This window comes from Hemicordylus capensis, chromosome 8, assembly GCF_027244095.1.
Source record: "Hemicordylus capensis ecotype Gifberg chromosome 8, rHemCap1.1.pri, whole genome shotgun sequence".
Classification (NCBI taxonomy): Eukaryota; Metazoa; Chordata; class Lepidosauria; order Squamata; family Cordylidae; genus Hemicordylus; species Hemicordylus capensis.
This window is the reverse complement of record NC_069664.1, coordinates 7,089,075-7,102,844: the sequence shown is the minus strand read 5'-3', so window position 1 is coordinate 7,102,844 and position 13,770 is coordinate 7,089,075. Positions and strand designations below refer to the sequence as shown.

General features: G+C 44.1%; 1 protein-coding gene across 13 annotated transcripts in view; it reads right to left on the bottom strand.

Moving 5' to 3' along the window:
- The window catches only part of PEBP4 (phosphatidylethanolamine binding protein 4), a 404,209-nt gene that overhangs the window by 16,948 nt on the left and 373,491 nt on the right, over nucleotides 1–13,770 (bottom strand). For 11 of the 13 annotated variants that reach the window (XR_008311022.1, XR_008311023.1, XR_008311020.1 and 8 more), the window contains one exon: nucleotides 3,184–3,334. Coding sequence is in view for 3 of the 13 variants with exons in the window: in XM_053269481.1 (XP_053125456.1) it covers nucleotides 3,219–3,334 (116 nt within the window). In the remaining 10 variants the exon portion in view is untranslated. The remainder of the gene's footprint in view (nucleotides 1–3,183; nucleotides 3,335–13,770) is intronic. The other 2 variants (XR_008311018.1, XM_053269482.1) reach the window with 1 other exon arrangement.

The window sequence follows — 13,770 nt, the reverse complement described above, 5'->3', positions numbered from 1 at the left end:
GTAAATCTTATTGAAGAAAGTGAGACTTGTGTATACACATGCATAAAGGGATGTTGTTTAAGGGACGTTTATAGATTCCGGTTTCTATCCACATTTGGAACTGACAGCAGACTTAACCAAGCTGGTTCTTGGAACCTATGAGCCACAACTCTGATATTCTTATGCATGTGTTTAAAGTCCTCCTGACACACTTGCTTGGGAAACCAAGGAAGGAGCTTCTCCCTTGCCTGCCTATGAGCTGTTCTCTAATGGCATCATCCACTGCAAAACTTGCACCATAAACAGGGCTCCTGCAGTCTGTGCCCCTGGCTTGGGATGGCAAGAATCTGGGTACCTCCCAAAGATGTTGTAATAGCCCCATCTAACATCCACTGGCAACTCTGCCTGGCATCTCACTGGCTTCACAAGATAATAGGAGATAATTAACATTAATTGCTAAGCTCATTGAAGCCAATTTCAAAAGGCTCTGGGTCTTTTTTCGATGGGGCTGAGGCTTTTTAAAAACAGGCACAGACTTAAGAGGTGCAAACCTTCCAGAACCCAGCCCTAAATATATAGATTATGTAGGCACCCCTTCCACGAGAGGTAAAGTTCAAAAAGGCGACAACTGACCCCATTTTGCAGATGAAATGCCTCCAACACAACAAGGGAACTCCTGATTATATCTTTACCAGCCTTTCAGGCAAATAATATGGAACATTCATGGATCTGCATTTTTGCCTAAAGACACATTTATCTCAGGCATTTGAAAGATGGTGTGATTCCGTTAATATTGTGAGCCCTTTGGAGAAAGGTAGCCATCTTATTTATTTATTATTTCTCTATGTAAACCACTTTGGGAACTTTCGTTGAAAAGCAGTAGATAAATATTTGTTGTTGTTGTGTTGATGTTCCTCAGTTGCAGATCAACTTTTCAGTTTTCTAACCCCTTCTAATCCCTGTCCCATAAGTGGTACCATTTTTAAAAATAATAAATATTTTTTTTAATGATAAATAATAATTTTACATGTGTGCAACCAAAGTTCTATCTCTTCTCCTAGGTCTATTTATTTTATGGTTTTTAGTTTTAAATGGTAACCATTTTGAATAGATTTGTTGCATTTTATTAATGTTGTGAGCTGCCTTGCAGACTCCAATTAACAAGCAAGGCATACATCTAATCAATAAATAGTTGAAGTAATTAAAAAAAGAATGGGGCAAACTCTGTATTTATTTGATTTACTTAGTAGATTTATATCACATTTTTGTGTTGGAGTGCTAAAGGTGCCTGACAAAATTACCATGGCACAAAATGCTTTCACAGTTCAGTACAAAATTCACCCTAAGAATGATCAGATGAGTGATTATTCTTAACCAAAACTTGGAGGGCTGGATTTGGCTAGTCCTGCCTTGGCTGGTGTCGGTTAAAGGCCCTTCTGTGGTGGCGGTGGGGGGGCAGGGATGGGGAATGGAGGGCTAACCTCCTTAGCCCCTCCGCAAGCCAGTTGTTCAAGCCAGAATTGTCCCACTGAATCCAACAGATTTTGCAGAAGGTTACAGAGCCTCAGGTTGACCATCCTTGCCCTAGAGACCAAGGGTCCTCAATCTCTGTCACAGCAAGCCTTCCTAAACCAAGAAAAAAACACATCCAAGCTTCCCACAATGGCCACAAAGCCCATTCCAGTTCAAATCTGGGAGCCATCAATCATCACTAGACCAGAACAGAACACTTGGTTGGTCGAGTCCCTTTGCAAGAAAGTAAAACTTTTCTTGGGAGAGACATACGCTGCCAGAGCTCACAGCACATTGGGTCTCCATTAGGAAATCCTTTGTATCTTTCCAGAGATTTATCTCCTGCCTTGATAACCATCTTTCTAAAATGGCAGATCACAGCCAATGGGAAACATCAGATTTATAGGCGCTCTAGAAGCCACAAGAAAAAACAAAAGCAAGCCTAGTGTATAATTGTTCTCCCTTTTGTTGCCAACATCCTTTAAAAATATTTGAAATCCATTAACATATCCACACCACCCACTTAACCTTCCTTTCTCCAATGAAACATACAGTTCATGCAGCTGCTCTTCAGATGAAGAAAAATGAACAAAACAAAATGTATTGACTGCACAAAATGTGGTGAGATGTTATGAGGACTACCTCATTTCATGTGAGGTAGGAAAAGAGCTGGTCTTGTGGTAGCAAGCATGACCTGTCCCCTAGTTGCCTATGAAAGGGAGACTAGAAGTCCGAGCACTGTAGGATATTCCCCTTAGGGGATGGAGCCGCTCTGGGAAGAGCATCTAGGTTCCAAGTTCCTTCCCTGGCTGCATCTCCAAGACAGGGCTGAGAGATTCCTGCCTGCAACCTTGGAGAAGCCACTGCCAGTCTGCGTAGTAGACAATACTGAGCAAGATGGACCAGTGGTCTGACTCAGTATATGGCAGCTTCCTATGTTCCTGTGTTCTATATGCATTGGCCAGCTTGTCCCCTGAACACATTATTATTCATTGCTTTATTTTTCACTGTTCATTTTATAGCTGGTTTCATGTTTTAATTTGCATTATTCATTGAATTACAAGCCTAAAATGTGTTTCGCTGATTTGCAATGACCAAGGGGCACAAGCAAACAAATATACTCCTATTGCATTAAAGTAATAAATCAATGCGAATTGGACATTTGCATCTGTAAGTTCCTTGGGGGCGAAGACCCATGTGTTTTGCTTGTGAATCTCTGTAAGGAGCCATATCCAATTAGGACACAGTAGTAGTAGTAGTAATACATCCCATTGCATCTTCTAAAAACGTACAGAGCAATCCTAAACATGTTTACTCAGAAATGAATCTTCTGAGCTTCAGTGGTGCTTACTCCCAAGTTAGGTGTAGCTATGATTGCTGCCTTAGACCAGCAATTTACCCCAGGAACTAGAGATAAAACACAGGTCATGGGGCTTTTTTTCTAGCAGCCCCAGACAAATAAGCCCACACTCTGAAGACAAGGTAGAAAATGTTGCAGAGAATCTTGTGAGAGCTTTTAGATATGATAGCCTGTGTTTAACTGTGTACACTTAACTGTCATTAACAAGTAAAACCTATTACTGATAGAACTTCTTATTTCCAGAAATTACACAAAATGGAAGAATTCATTGAGTAAAGAAATAAAAAAAGCACTGCCATCGCTCTTCTCATATAAGTAAAAATCATTTTTACCTGCCTTTCTCCTGGGAATAGTCTGCTTTTCAAATCTATTGCAATTTTCCCTGCATGTCAGAATTCAGAAGAATTGTTCTTAACATCCAGGGGGAGGGAACATGGCAGGCACTTTGCATTGCTCCGAAGCTTGGAAAAGCCAACTGCAATACTGAAATTTAATAACACAAAAAATAAATTCGCTAGACATCTTACCCCCAAACAAACTCAAAAAGTGTTTAAAATATTGTGAGATCATTTAATTGCTTTCCACCCTCTTTAATAGTACTGGAAGGTGGGAATTATTTTTACTTGAATGCACTGTGTATATTATGGGTTGGCAAGCAGGAGCTGGAAAGTAGTGCTAAAAATGAAGATGGCTCTCTAAAAGCATGCTTACCAGGGAGTAAGTTCCATTGAACTAATTTGGACCAACTTCTGAGTAAGCAGGCTGCATAAATCTCCCCCTACGAAATCGACTAGTGGTTTCAGAGGAGATACAAGGTACAATTGCGATCAACTGGGGCACAGCAATGTTGAAGTGGGCCCTGGAACAAAATGTGAAGATGGGCCCCTACCCGCCATCTTCTTAAAATGAGGAGAGCAAAGCGCAAGCTATCACCCAGCCAGAGGGCACCCCTCCCTCAGGGTCCCAGGAACATTTGTGCCCTCCCTCCAAATTCAAAAACATTTCTCTCCCCCGCCCCTTGATCAACTGTAGCTATGTCCCAGGTGATCATCAAAGGAATTATACCTGAGTTGTTCTATTAAAATCTATGGGAATTCTCCAGAAAAAGTCATTTTGAGGAAACTGCCCATAGTCTTGTGTACAGATACTCTGATGCCAAAGATGTGGGCACCCAATATGAATGAATGATATGAATGAATGAATGTTATGACAGTCAATGACCAGCAATCAAGAGATAAAAAAATAAATAAAATCAAAGTCAAAACAACAGGACTGGGTTATTATGAGCATGAGAACATATACATACAGACGTCAATTACAACTAATCAACTGCTCCCATCTCAGTTTGCATGCTGCAGCACAGAATCTTGCTGATCTGGCAGAAGGAAGGAAGCGTAATATTCTTCTGATCAACCTGGCATATTTTTTAGAAGTGGTTCAATCCAGGCAATGCGAATGTCCCTATAATATAAACAGTATATTTACTGATGAGATGGACTTGACATTGCCTGAACCACATGGACATAGCCGGTTCTTGAGCGATATTCTCTTCAATCTGCCATCCAGCGAGAAAGCTCTCCTTTGATTTAGAGTGGTCAGAATTGTGAGGTATGCAGCTGGCTGAGGGTAGTTTGAGAAGCCACCTGGAATACCACTGATGGTAACAAGGCTTAAATCAGATTGCTTATCCATATCCACAATATGTTGTTTAATAATATCTTTGGTGGCATCATGTCTCAATAGAAGTAGATAATGTGGTGAGAGGCCTTATCTGCCCAATTTACCATAAAGGCTCTTACACCAATTAAAGTAGAACTCATCTTTCAATACCAGGGCCAGGCCCTGATGGCAAAAATATAATTTGAGTCAGTAGTTAAACGTGTGAAGCCACCCCTGGGCCCTGACTCTGGTTAAACCCACCTCTAAGCGTAGGACAGCATTTTTAAACACATCTAGGCACCTGGAAAATAGTACAGAGGAATCTAGAGGGCCACCCAATATTTTTTAGCCTTCAATATTTGGCAGCTCATCAAAGAGGAAAATGATGCATTTGTTTCAAGTAGTTGCAAATCTACATCTCATCAGGGGGCCACAAGCAATTCAGCCTTACCATGGCATAACTGCCATCATACTGGAGGCCACCCCAGTCAGTAACCATTTTTCCTGGAGGCATTTCAACAAGGAATTCCAGAGCTGAACAACAAAGGAGTCTGCAGTCTGTTGCAACAAAAGCAACAAAGACTAGCAGTTGTAATGTTACAAAATCTTTTTGTGTGTGTGGACTAAGACCCACTTCCAACTGATGCAGTGAGTTCTACAAAAGTTTGATCGATTGATTAAGTCAAGTAGGTGACTCTTAGTGAGCACATAAGATAGATTCTCTCCAGGATGATCTGTCTTCAACTTGGCCTTGAAGGTCTCTCAGTGGTGCAAAAGTTTAAATCACAATAAGTCTGCTAATCCCTCAAGTGCCACAGCATAGTGGCAAGGCCAAGGCATAGTGAATTACACAAGGCGAGTTGTGTAATGATAGGCACCACTTTTTGCCAACATTTTTGTCAGCTGTGGGAGCAGGCAGGCCAAGGGGCCAAATCTGACCCAGGGATTTCCAGTTGCAGATGCAGACCCAAACTCTAGGGTGAAGTAAAAATGGCAAAGTATGTTGTAAATGGAATAAGCAGAAGACCATGATAAGTTTGAAAATAAGGTGAAGTATCAGCTACTTCACCCTAGCAAAAATATAAGGCCCAGGATCAAGCCAAAGCTAAGTCCTTCAATGAGAGAGACTTAAACACAGACATACTTTAACTCTCCTCCATTGAAATCACATTGAAATCAGTGGGGTATAAGAGTTTTTCTTTGACTGGATCGAGCCCATATATATGCATATAGAGAGATAGATAGAAATAACATACTTACCCCTAAGGAAAATTCCACAAAAAAGAAAACTTAAGCCCAGGTCTACTTCAGTTTCAGCTCAGCAAATGTTCTAACATACATCTGGTTCCAGTCTCTCTGCACTTTACAGCAGGATCACACGATACTTACTCAGAAGTAAGTCCCTTACTTTAGTGTGTCCAATGGAGCTCACTCCCAGAAAGAGCATAGGAAGGGACCCTCCTGTATTTAATTTTGCACAAACAAGGAAAGGACTCTTCTGTGCGTGTGTGTGCAGAACGAGTATAAAAACTCGTCAAGGCGTTTCGCTTCAGCACTCACACGTGCACGCACACCCGCGAGGCCTCCCAGCACCCCGCGCGCCTTCAGGGCGCCCAAAGGCGTGTCGAGGTTTTGCAAGGCTGGCAGCCTGCTCGTCCGCGCACCTTCTGCAAGGCAATTTGCCTTGCCTTTGGGAAAGCACCGAGTTGGCTTGAGTCCTCCTCCTCCTTCTGACACAAACACATGTTGCAATAGACGGCTTGGGAAACGGGGACTTGCAGGTGCAAAGTGCGCCTTGCTGGTTCCAGCATTTACGACCGCCAGAAGTTAGTTCCCCGCTTTGCCAGTCAAGGAGGCTTGAAAAGCTCTTTGAAGTTATTTTCAGGAAAGGAATAGATTTAGGGAGGGGCCGGGCGGGGTGAGGTTGAACTTCCTTCAGAAGGAGGCCAACGGATCCAGCAGCAGTTCGTTTCTTTGGGAAAGACAAAGGTGAGGAGGTTCAAGCTGCTTGCGAAAGCCCTACCGCGCCCCTTCACACGCGCATAGGAAACTGCTTGGTACTACTGAGTCAGACCATTGGTCCATCTAATTCAGGACTGCCTACTCTGAAAGCTCTCCAAGGTTTCAGGCCGGAGGGGTTTCCACCCCCGTCCCCTTCCCAGCACGACTCCAGGGAATGGAACTGAACCTGGGCCCTAAATTGTGCATGCTAAGCCACTGAGCTACCGCCCTTCCCTTTAATCCCGGAGGCGTGGGAGGAACAGGGTTGTAGTCACGCCCAGAGGGCGATCCGCACATGTTCAGAGGAACTCTCGACCGTGCCGCAGAGATCCTTCCCCAAGGCCTCCAGCAGCAGGGGACGCCACTCAGCAGGGCGTTACTCTCGCGCAAGCCCCACTGAAAGGAAGGCGGAGCTGCGTATTATGGCAGGCCACCAAGAGCTTTGCTCAGCAACCCTTCTTTTCAATGGGGCTCGCACAGGAGAACTTCCATCCCGCCACGGTGGCGTTAGAAGGAAGGTTATGAACTCTAGAGGAGGGCCGGAACGTAACAAGCCCTTCGCTGCTCGGAACAGCTCCGCTAGCCAAAGAGGCGACTAGTGCCGTTCTGAAGTCCGCACACCTTCCGCCCACTCTGCCCCCACGGAACCCTACAGGACGCGACGTGTGCAGGGCGCAAAGCTAATATTCTTATTTATTTATTAGATTTCTATACCGCCCTTCCAAAAATGGCTCAGGCAGTTTACACACAGAAATAATAAATAAGATGGATCCCTGTCCCCAAAGGGCTCACAATATTGGCTGCGTGGGCGCGCGTACACACACGTTGCATGCACCGCACGGAAACTTGACTAGAGAAAGTGCGCGGGACACTTCCCGGAGTCGGAAAGATCATGTAGAGATGGAGTTCGGTTCGGAGCTAGATTCAAGACCAAACTCCACAGGGAGAAATGACTGCTCCAAAGATTTGCGTTAGGACGCGGAGAGTCCTTTTCTTTTGCATTCTTTTATCTTCTTAACGTGTTCTGCAATTGTATGTGTGGAAAGGAGATGCCCCGTAGAGTGGCCATGTTACAACATAAAGGTGTGCGTGTGTTGATATACGCAGCGGGACTGTTATGTTTGGGTTTAGCTCCTTGGAATCTAAAGGACGCCCCCCTACCCCTCCCTAATTGGCATGGAGGCACCTTTTAACGTGGCGATTCTCTTTATTTAGCAGGGGGAGAGTTACCGGCCCTCTCCACCCCCAGCACAGGACCTCCAGTGACTGTGACTGGTGTCTTTTTAGATTGTGAGCCCTTTTGGGACAGGGATCCATCTTATTTGTTTGTTATTTCTCTGTGTAAACTGCCCTGAGCCGTTTTTGGAAGGGTGGTATAGAAATTGAATTATTATTATTAATAATAATAATAATTCAATTTCTATACCACTTCGATTTCTATTATTATTAATAATAATACCATTTAAACTGTTTCCGATGAGTCTCGTCCTAGGAGGGCATCTAGAGAAAAGCCTGGCTGGAGCCCCAGCCAAGAAAAGTAGCTAGAAGAGGAGAAAGAAGGAGTTACAGGCGAAGTGAGCCACAGCGTGGGCAGGAGAAATACCTAGTGGGCAACCGGGGCCCGGAAGGATTTTGGGAAACAGCAACAGGCTGCCTCTAGTTTGACTGCTAAAGTTCATACATGGCAATGGCTTGAACAGCCAACAGGAGTGAACCTGTAAGTTACTAACCATGTCCAGTTTTTCTGGCTATGCAAACTGTAATCCAGACTCATCTGTTTGAGTGGAGAAGTTTCAAGTCAAGGCATGGTCTGGACTCCCAGCAGGATGGACACACAGGCAGTACAAGAGGGACTAACTATACCACCCCCACTGCTAGATCACTGTGTGGTGGTCACCTGAAGGAAAGGTACGGATGCCTAATACCTGCTCCACACACATGATTATAAAGGCAAACTCCCATTGCCTACTCTGTAGAGGTGCAGTGAACACAAGGACGTGTAGGAAGATGCAAGTTTGAAGCACACAACTGGGAATTTTAGTCAAGTGGGGGTGGGGTGTTCAGTGTATACTTTCAGATACAAATCTCCCCTGTTACTTTGGTGATCATCACAAAGAGAACTGCCTTTCCCCACAATATGCGTTGCTCATTCTGTATTTCTGGGGGGAGATTGTAAGAGTCTCCTATGTTGAGAGTGTTGGAGAATCATGGTGGTAAGACTCATGGAAGGGAAGTGGAACTAGCTGGCAGGTAGAAGGTAGATAGGGGAGGGCAGAGCAGTTTTGAACAGGGCCACTGTGTGCCGAATTCCATGGGCTACAAGATCTGGAATGCACAGGCAAATGAAAAGAGCAGGCATATTACAGCAAGAAGTTGAGCGAGCTATAATGTTGATCAAGTACACAGAAGGGAGGTTTGGATGAGGAGGATGCTATAACTGGGAACATTAGAGAGGACATTATACAAAAACAAATTTAGGCCAGATGTTACCAGGGAGGGAGAGGAGATCCCTCTCAAAGAGATCTTTGAAGCAATGAGCAAATTCTGCTGATAGAACTCCCTACAGGGGCTTAGCTTAGCTTAAGAGACAAGCATTACACAAAAGGATCAGCCAAGAGGGAGCACCTGAGACTGAAGACTGACGGATAAGGAGAGCAGAGGGGAGAAGCAGTAATTGCAGAAGGTGGGGCATGGGGTGCCACCAGTATCAGTATTAGGTCAGGCTGAAGATCAAGATCTGAAAGGAGGAACTTGCAGGTTGCACAGAGGTGATGAAATTGACCTGAGGGATAAGGTGGAGACGCACAAATCTGATGGGTTTGGGTTGGCAGAGAGAGAAGTTTGGCAGTGCTGGCTTATTCCACATTGCGGGGGAGGGGGGAGAAAAGGCATCTGGAAGGAAAACACAGAAGAGGGAGATTCTCACCTGGCCTCCTGTAGGGAATGAAGGGTAGGGGGACTAACGCACAATCCATAATGCAGTTCGACTTTTGCAGTTTTGGCTCCATTTAGTGCCTACACAGGATCAAAACCAACTCCAATCCAAGCATTTTGGCTCAGTTGGGTTGTGGAGCAGGTTGTATGCTCTTGAGATGAACACTGAAGCCAACATAAATTGTAGCCCTACTTGTTTTTTAAAAAATCCCATTCAAAATCCAGATAGAGTATACATAAGTTTTTATATGTGATAACGAGAATGAATATTGTGAAAGGCTACCACACTCATAAAAGTAAGCATTCATCCCCTTAGTCTTTCCTTCCCTCTCTTGGTTGTCTCCCTTTCCACTGGAATTCAGATTGTAAGCTCCTCCAGGGAAAGAGCCTGCCGTTTTGCTTATGTTACTCTGTAGCAGTCATGTATATTGATGGCACAATATAAATAATAAAGCATCACATTTTGTTGTTTTATTTCAATATGGTGGCATCCGCCTCCAAAAAATATGTCCTTCTGAAAAGGTCAAAGGTTCTGGTTCCTACTTTCTGCTCCAAAACTTTCCCATATACAATACCTTTTTTGATTTCTAAATCTCAGCAAAAGAGGATTTGGAAGATCTCTGTCACTGCTGCTCTAGGAAATGCATTGGTATGTGCCCCATGAAATCTCACTTGATAAGTTAATTCAAATTGGCTTGGATGTGAGATTTGCCACATGGTACAAGAAGGTACTAGAGAAGAAGACACAAAGAGTAATGCTCTGTGGCATTGCGCGAAGACAGGGTGGTGTCCAGAAGGGAACCGCAGGGATAAGCGGTAGGGCTGGCTTTATTTATTAGCAATCTGGACAGGCAGGTAAACAGCACTGAGCACGGTAATTACATTTGCAGATGATGCTAAACTGGGAGGTGTTACAAACATCAGTGAGGACAAAGGATTAACGTAAAAGGATCTAGAGAGGTTAGAAACCAAGATAGATCCAGGCTGGACAAATGTAAGCAACCTATAACTTGGGATAAACTATCCTTGAGGGAAAGCATGCATTGCAGAGGAAAGATCTAAGAAGGGAGTTGGGGGAAACCCAATGAGACCTAGAGGTAAGAGTGGACATCCAATAAGAATGGGTTCTCAACAGGGCTAGGTAGTGAAATGGAAATATATGAATAAATAAAGCAGGGCCTTATTGTTTAGGACCTGAAGACTCTTAGACATGCACTGAAGCCCAGAGGTAACATGACAGTTGAAAGGCAAGTTCTGTTTAGAGCCTTGGCTATAAAGAGAGGGCAACTCACTCATGAGAAAGCACAACGAACATTCCATTCCTGTCTATTTTAATCTCTGCCAGGACACAATATCACTTTGCCCAACCCCATTCCCTTCTGGCGTTCTCAGAGAATTAAAGGTTTCAACCAAGATGACAGAAATCCAAGAATGACAAAGAACTGTGTTGGATGGAAGAGACAGCTTTAAGAGGAAATATATAATAGATCACACATTCATCATTTGCGAAGGAGAAGCCTCCTGCCCTAACTTGGGAGCTGGGTGCCCTCCTGATTTCCAATGGTGTGTTAGATAAAAAAGGTTAGAGGCAGGGAGCTTGATCACCAGCCAAGCCCCAGATGGGAAGGATGGTTTCCCCCCCTACCTTGTTCAGAAGCTGGGGATGGAATCTGGGGAGGGTACGCTCATCTTACCCAGCTGGGGATGGACTAATGATCTCTGACCTTATTTTTATTTAACACACAATTTTTAAAAATGAGTGCACTCAGCTCCTGAATTAGGTTAGGCTATAGAATTTAGGAATTAGGCTTCTCCTACCCTAACGATGATTGTGTGAACTGCCCGAATACTTAGCCACATTGGACACAGGATCCCTGTTCTATGGTAGGTGCCCTAAAACAAATTTAAGATGCTCGAATCCCAATCTCCTGGTGGTGTTGGACTACAACTCACATGATCCCCAACCACAATGGCCTCCAACGATGACTGGGGACCCATGGTTGAGAACTCCTGCCATATAGAATCAGACTGTAGGAGAAAGAGCTAAAGACTTGATGGCTGACCACCTTCAGCTTATTCTAAAAAACAACAACACGCTAGTAGCGAAAATAAAATTTTGCAAGGAGTTTTATCACCATGGACAAAGGGACTACTCTCAGGAAAAGCAAGATCTACCCAAAGCTGATGAGAAGGACCCTCCCATAAACATCATTCATGAAAGGTTATGACTGAATTGATATACAATATGGTGTTAAGCATGAGATTAATTTCCCAGCTGTCATGGGAGCCTGGTGGTGGGCAATCCATTACTCAGAAAATGAAAGGGACTGTAGAAGCTTGTTTCCTCCCAGCAGTGTGACTCAAGTTGAATACAGCCCCCATCAGCCACATAAAGCGACCCTCCAGGACTGCAGTAAGCCTTCTGTTCTTAATGCCTGCCCACCACTGTGAACACTGAGTGTTATCCAGACCTGTTATAGATAAACCTGTAACAGTCTGGCAGGTGATTAGAAGTTAAGTGGCAAAATTTATTCCAGAAACACTGATGGAGAGTGAAAAGGAAGATGGAAAGCATCTTCCTTGAAAAAGTTCTTATAAGGGACTTGGACAAAATCTTGGAGGACAGGTCTATCCATAGATTCTAGTCTGGTGGCTATAAACCACCTTCAGCCTCAGAGGCAAGATGCCTCTGAATACCAGTTGCAGGGGAGCAACAGCTGGAGAGAAGGCATGGCCTCAGCCCCACCTGTGAGCTTCTTGGAGGCATCTGGTGGGTGGGCCACTGTGTGAAACAGGATGCTGGACTAGATAGGCCTTCAGCCTGATCCAGCAGGGCTGTTCTTGTGTTCTTAAAGCAGAGCATATTCCCCTAGATAAAAGTGAGCAGTTGATGGGCGGGGGGCGGGGGAGGGATCAGCTCCCAAAGGTTGCAAATTGATATTGTTTGGTTCCTGTAGAACGGGTTCCTAACTTTGAGTCCTCAGATATTGTTACAACACCTGGAGATCCAAAGACGGAAACCTCTGCTGTAGAAATGAGTCATTTATAAGTGGTATTGCCTTATTTAAAATAAAAAATCCTTGCTTTTGAAGATGAGCTCTTTTTCCAGAAACCGACAGCTCCCAAAAACAAAATGGAAGCCCCAGCTCCATAGAAGAGAGATCACCAGTCCACGCCATAGTCCACTCCACTTCATTCCTGCAGCATGAAACACTGATCATGCGGCCCTCCTTGTAAGCCTATTGTGGGCTACTCAAGTCCATCAGGAATTACTAGCACAGATCATGCCACATGCAATGATCAGAAAGGGAAGGAATAGCTCCCTTTTTTGGAATTAGCCACTTGGCCTACCAGCATTTCTCCTTTCAAAGTATTATCCTTTGCCAAATCAGAATGGAATATACATAATGTTTTACTATTGAGAACCTACTAAGTCAACTTAGGAGCCTAGTTGTGGGAAAGAGGATTCAAACCAAACAAGCAGATAATCTCATGTAACGAAAGACACACACACTTGCAAACCCTTGTTTTATAATCACCTGCAACCCCACAACTCCACTCTCCCTTGGAAGAGCAGAACTGGAGTCTGGAGGCAGAAACAGACCACATATTTTACAGAAATGTGTCCACATGAAGAGGGGAGATAGAGATGGCTAGTGTGAGCTCAAAAGCCAACCTGAGGCCCAGTTCTGACATAGTTCACCTATATGATTTTTTTAACAGAAAACCTTGATGGGAGGGGAAATCAGTTGCATCTATATGTCCCAAAATTTAGGCCTCTCTTTTTATATATATTTAAAACAATGTGGCAAGATGATGGCTCAAATTTATTCCTGCTTTAATGCATTGTGTAGAGGGGGGGGGTTGTCACCTGAGATGTGACTTGATTTCCTCTGTCTTTTGGGATTGATACACAGGCATTATTAGAGGAATAGGAACACTGTCAACTGTGAGAAAAGACAGGAGAGAGCTCATTGCTTAGTGGCAGAGCACAGCTTTGCATGCACAAGGTCCCATGTTTAATCCAAAGCCAAAACAGTAACAAGGCTAGGAAGGTCCCTGCCTGAAGCCTTGAAGGGCTGCCAGCACCTGTCAGAGCAGACAGCACTGGGGCAGAAAAGAAGTAAATGGTCTGATTCTCCCCAAAGCAGCCTCATATGCTTCAACCAGACAGGAGTGGTTAATTATTTCAAAATAATGAAAACTACAGATTTCCCAAGGCAAAAGACAAAAGAAGGCACTTAGGGGGCACCTAAATCTGGTAGTGAGAAGGTGGGTGGGTTTTAGAGTGGGGTTTTTTGGCAGATTTTCAATGTTTCACTTTG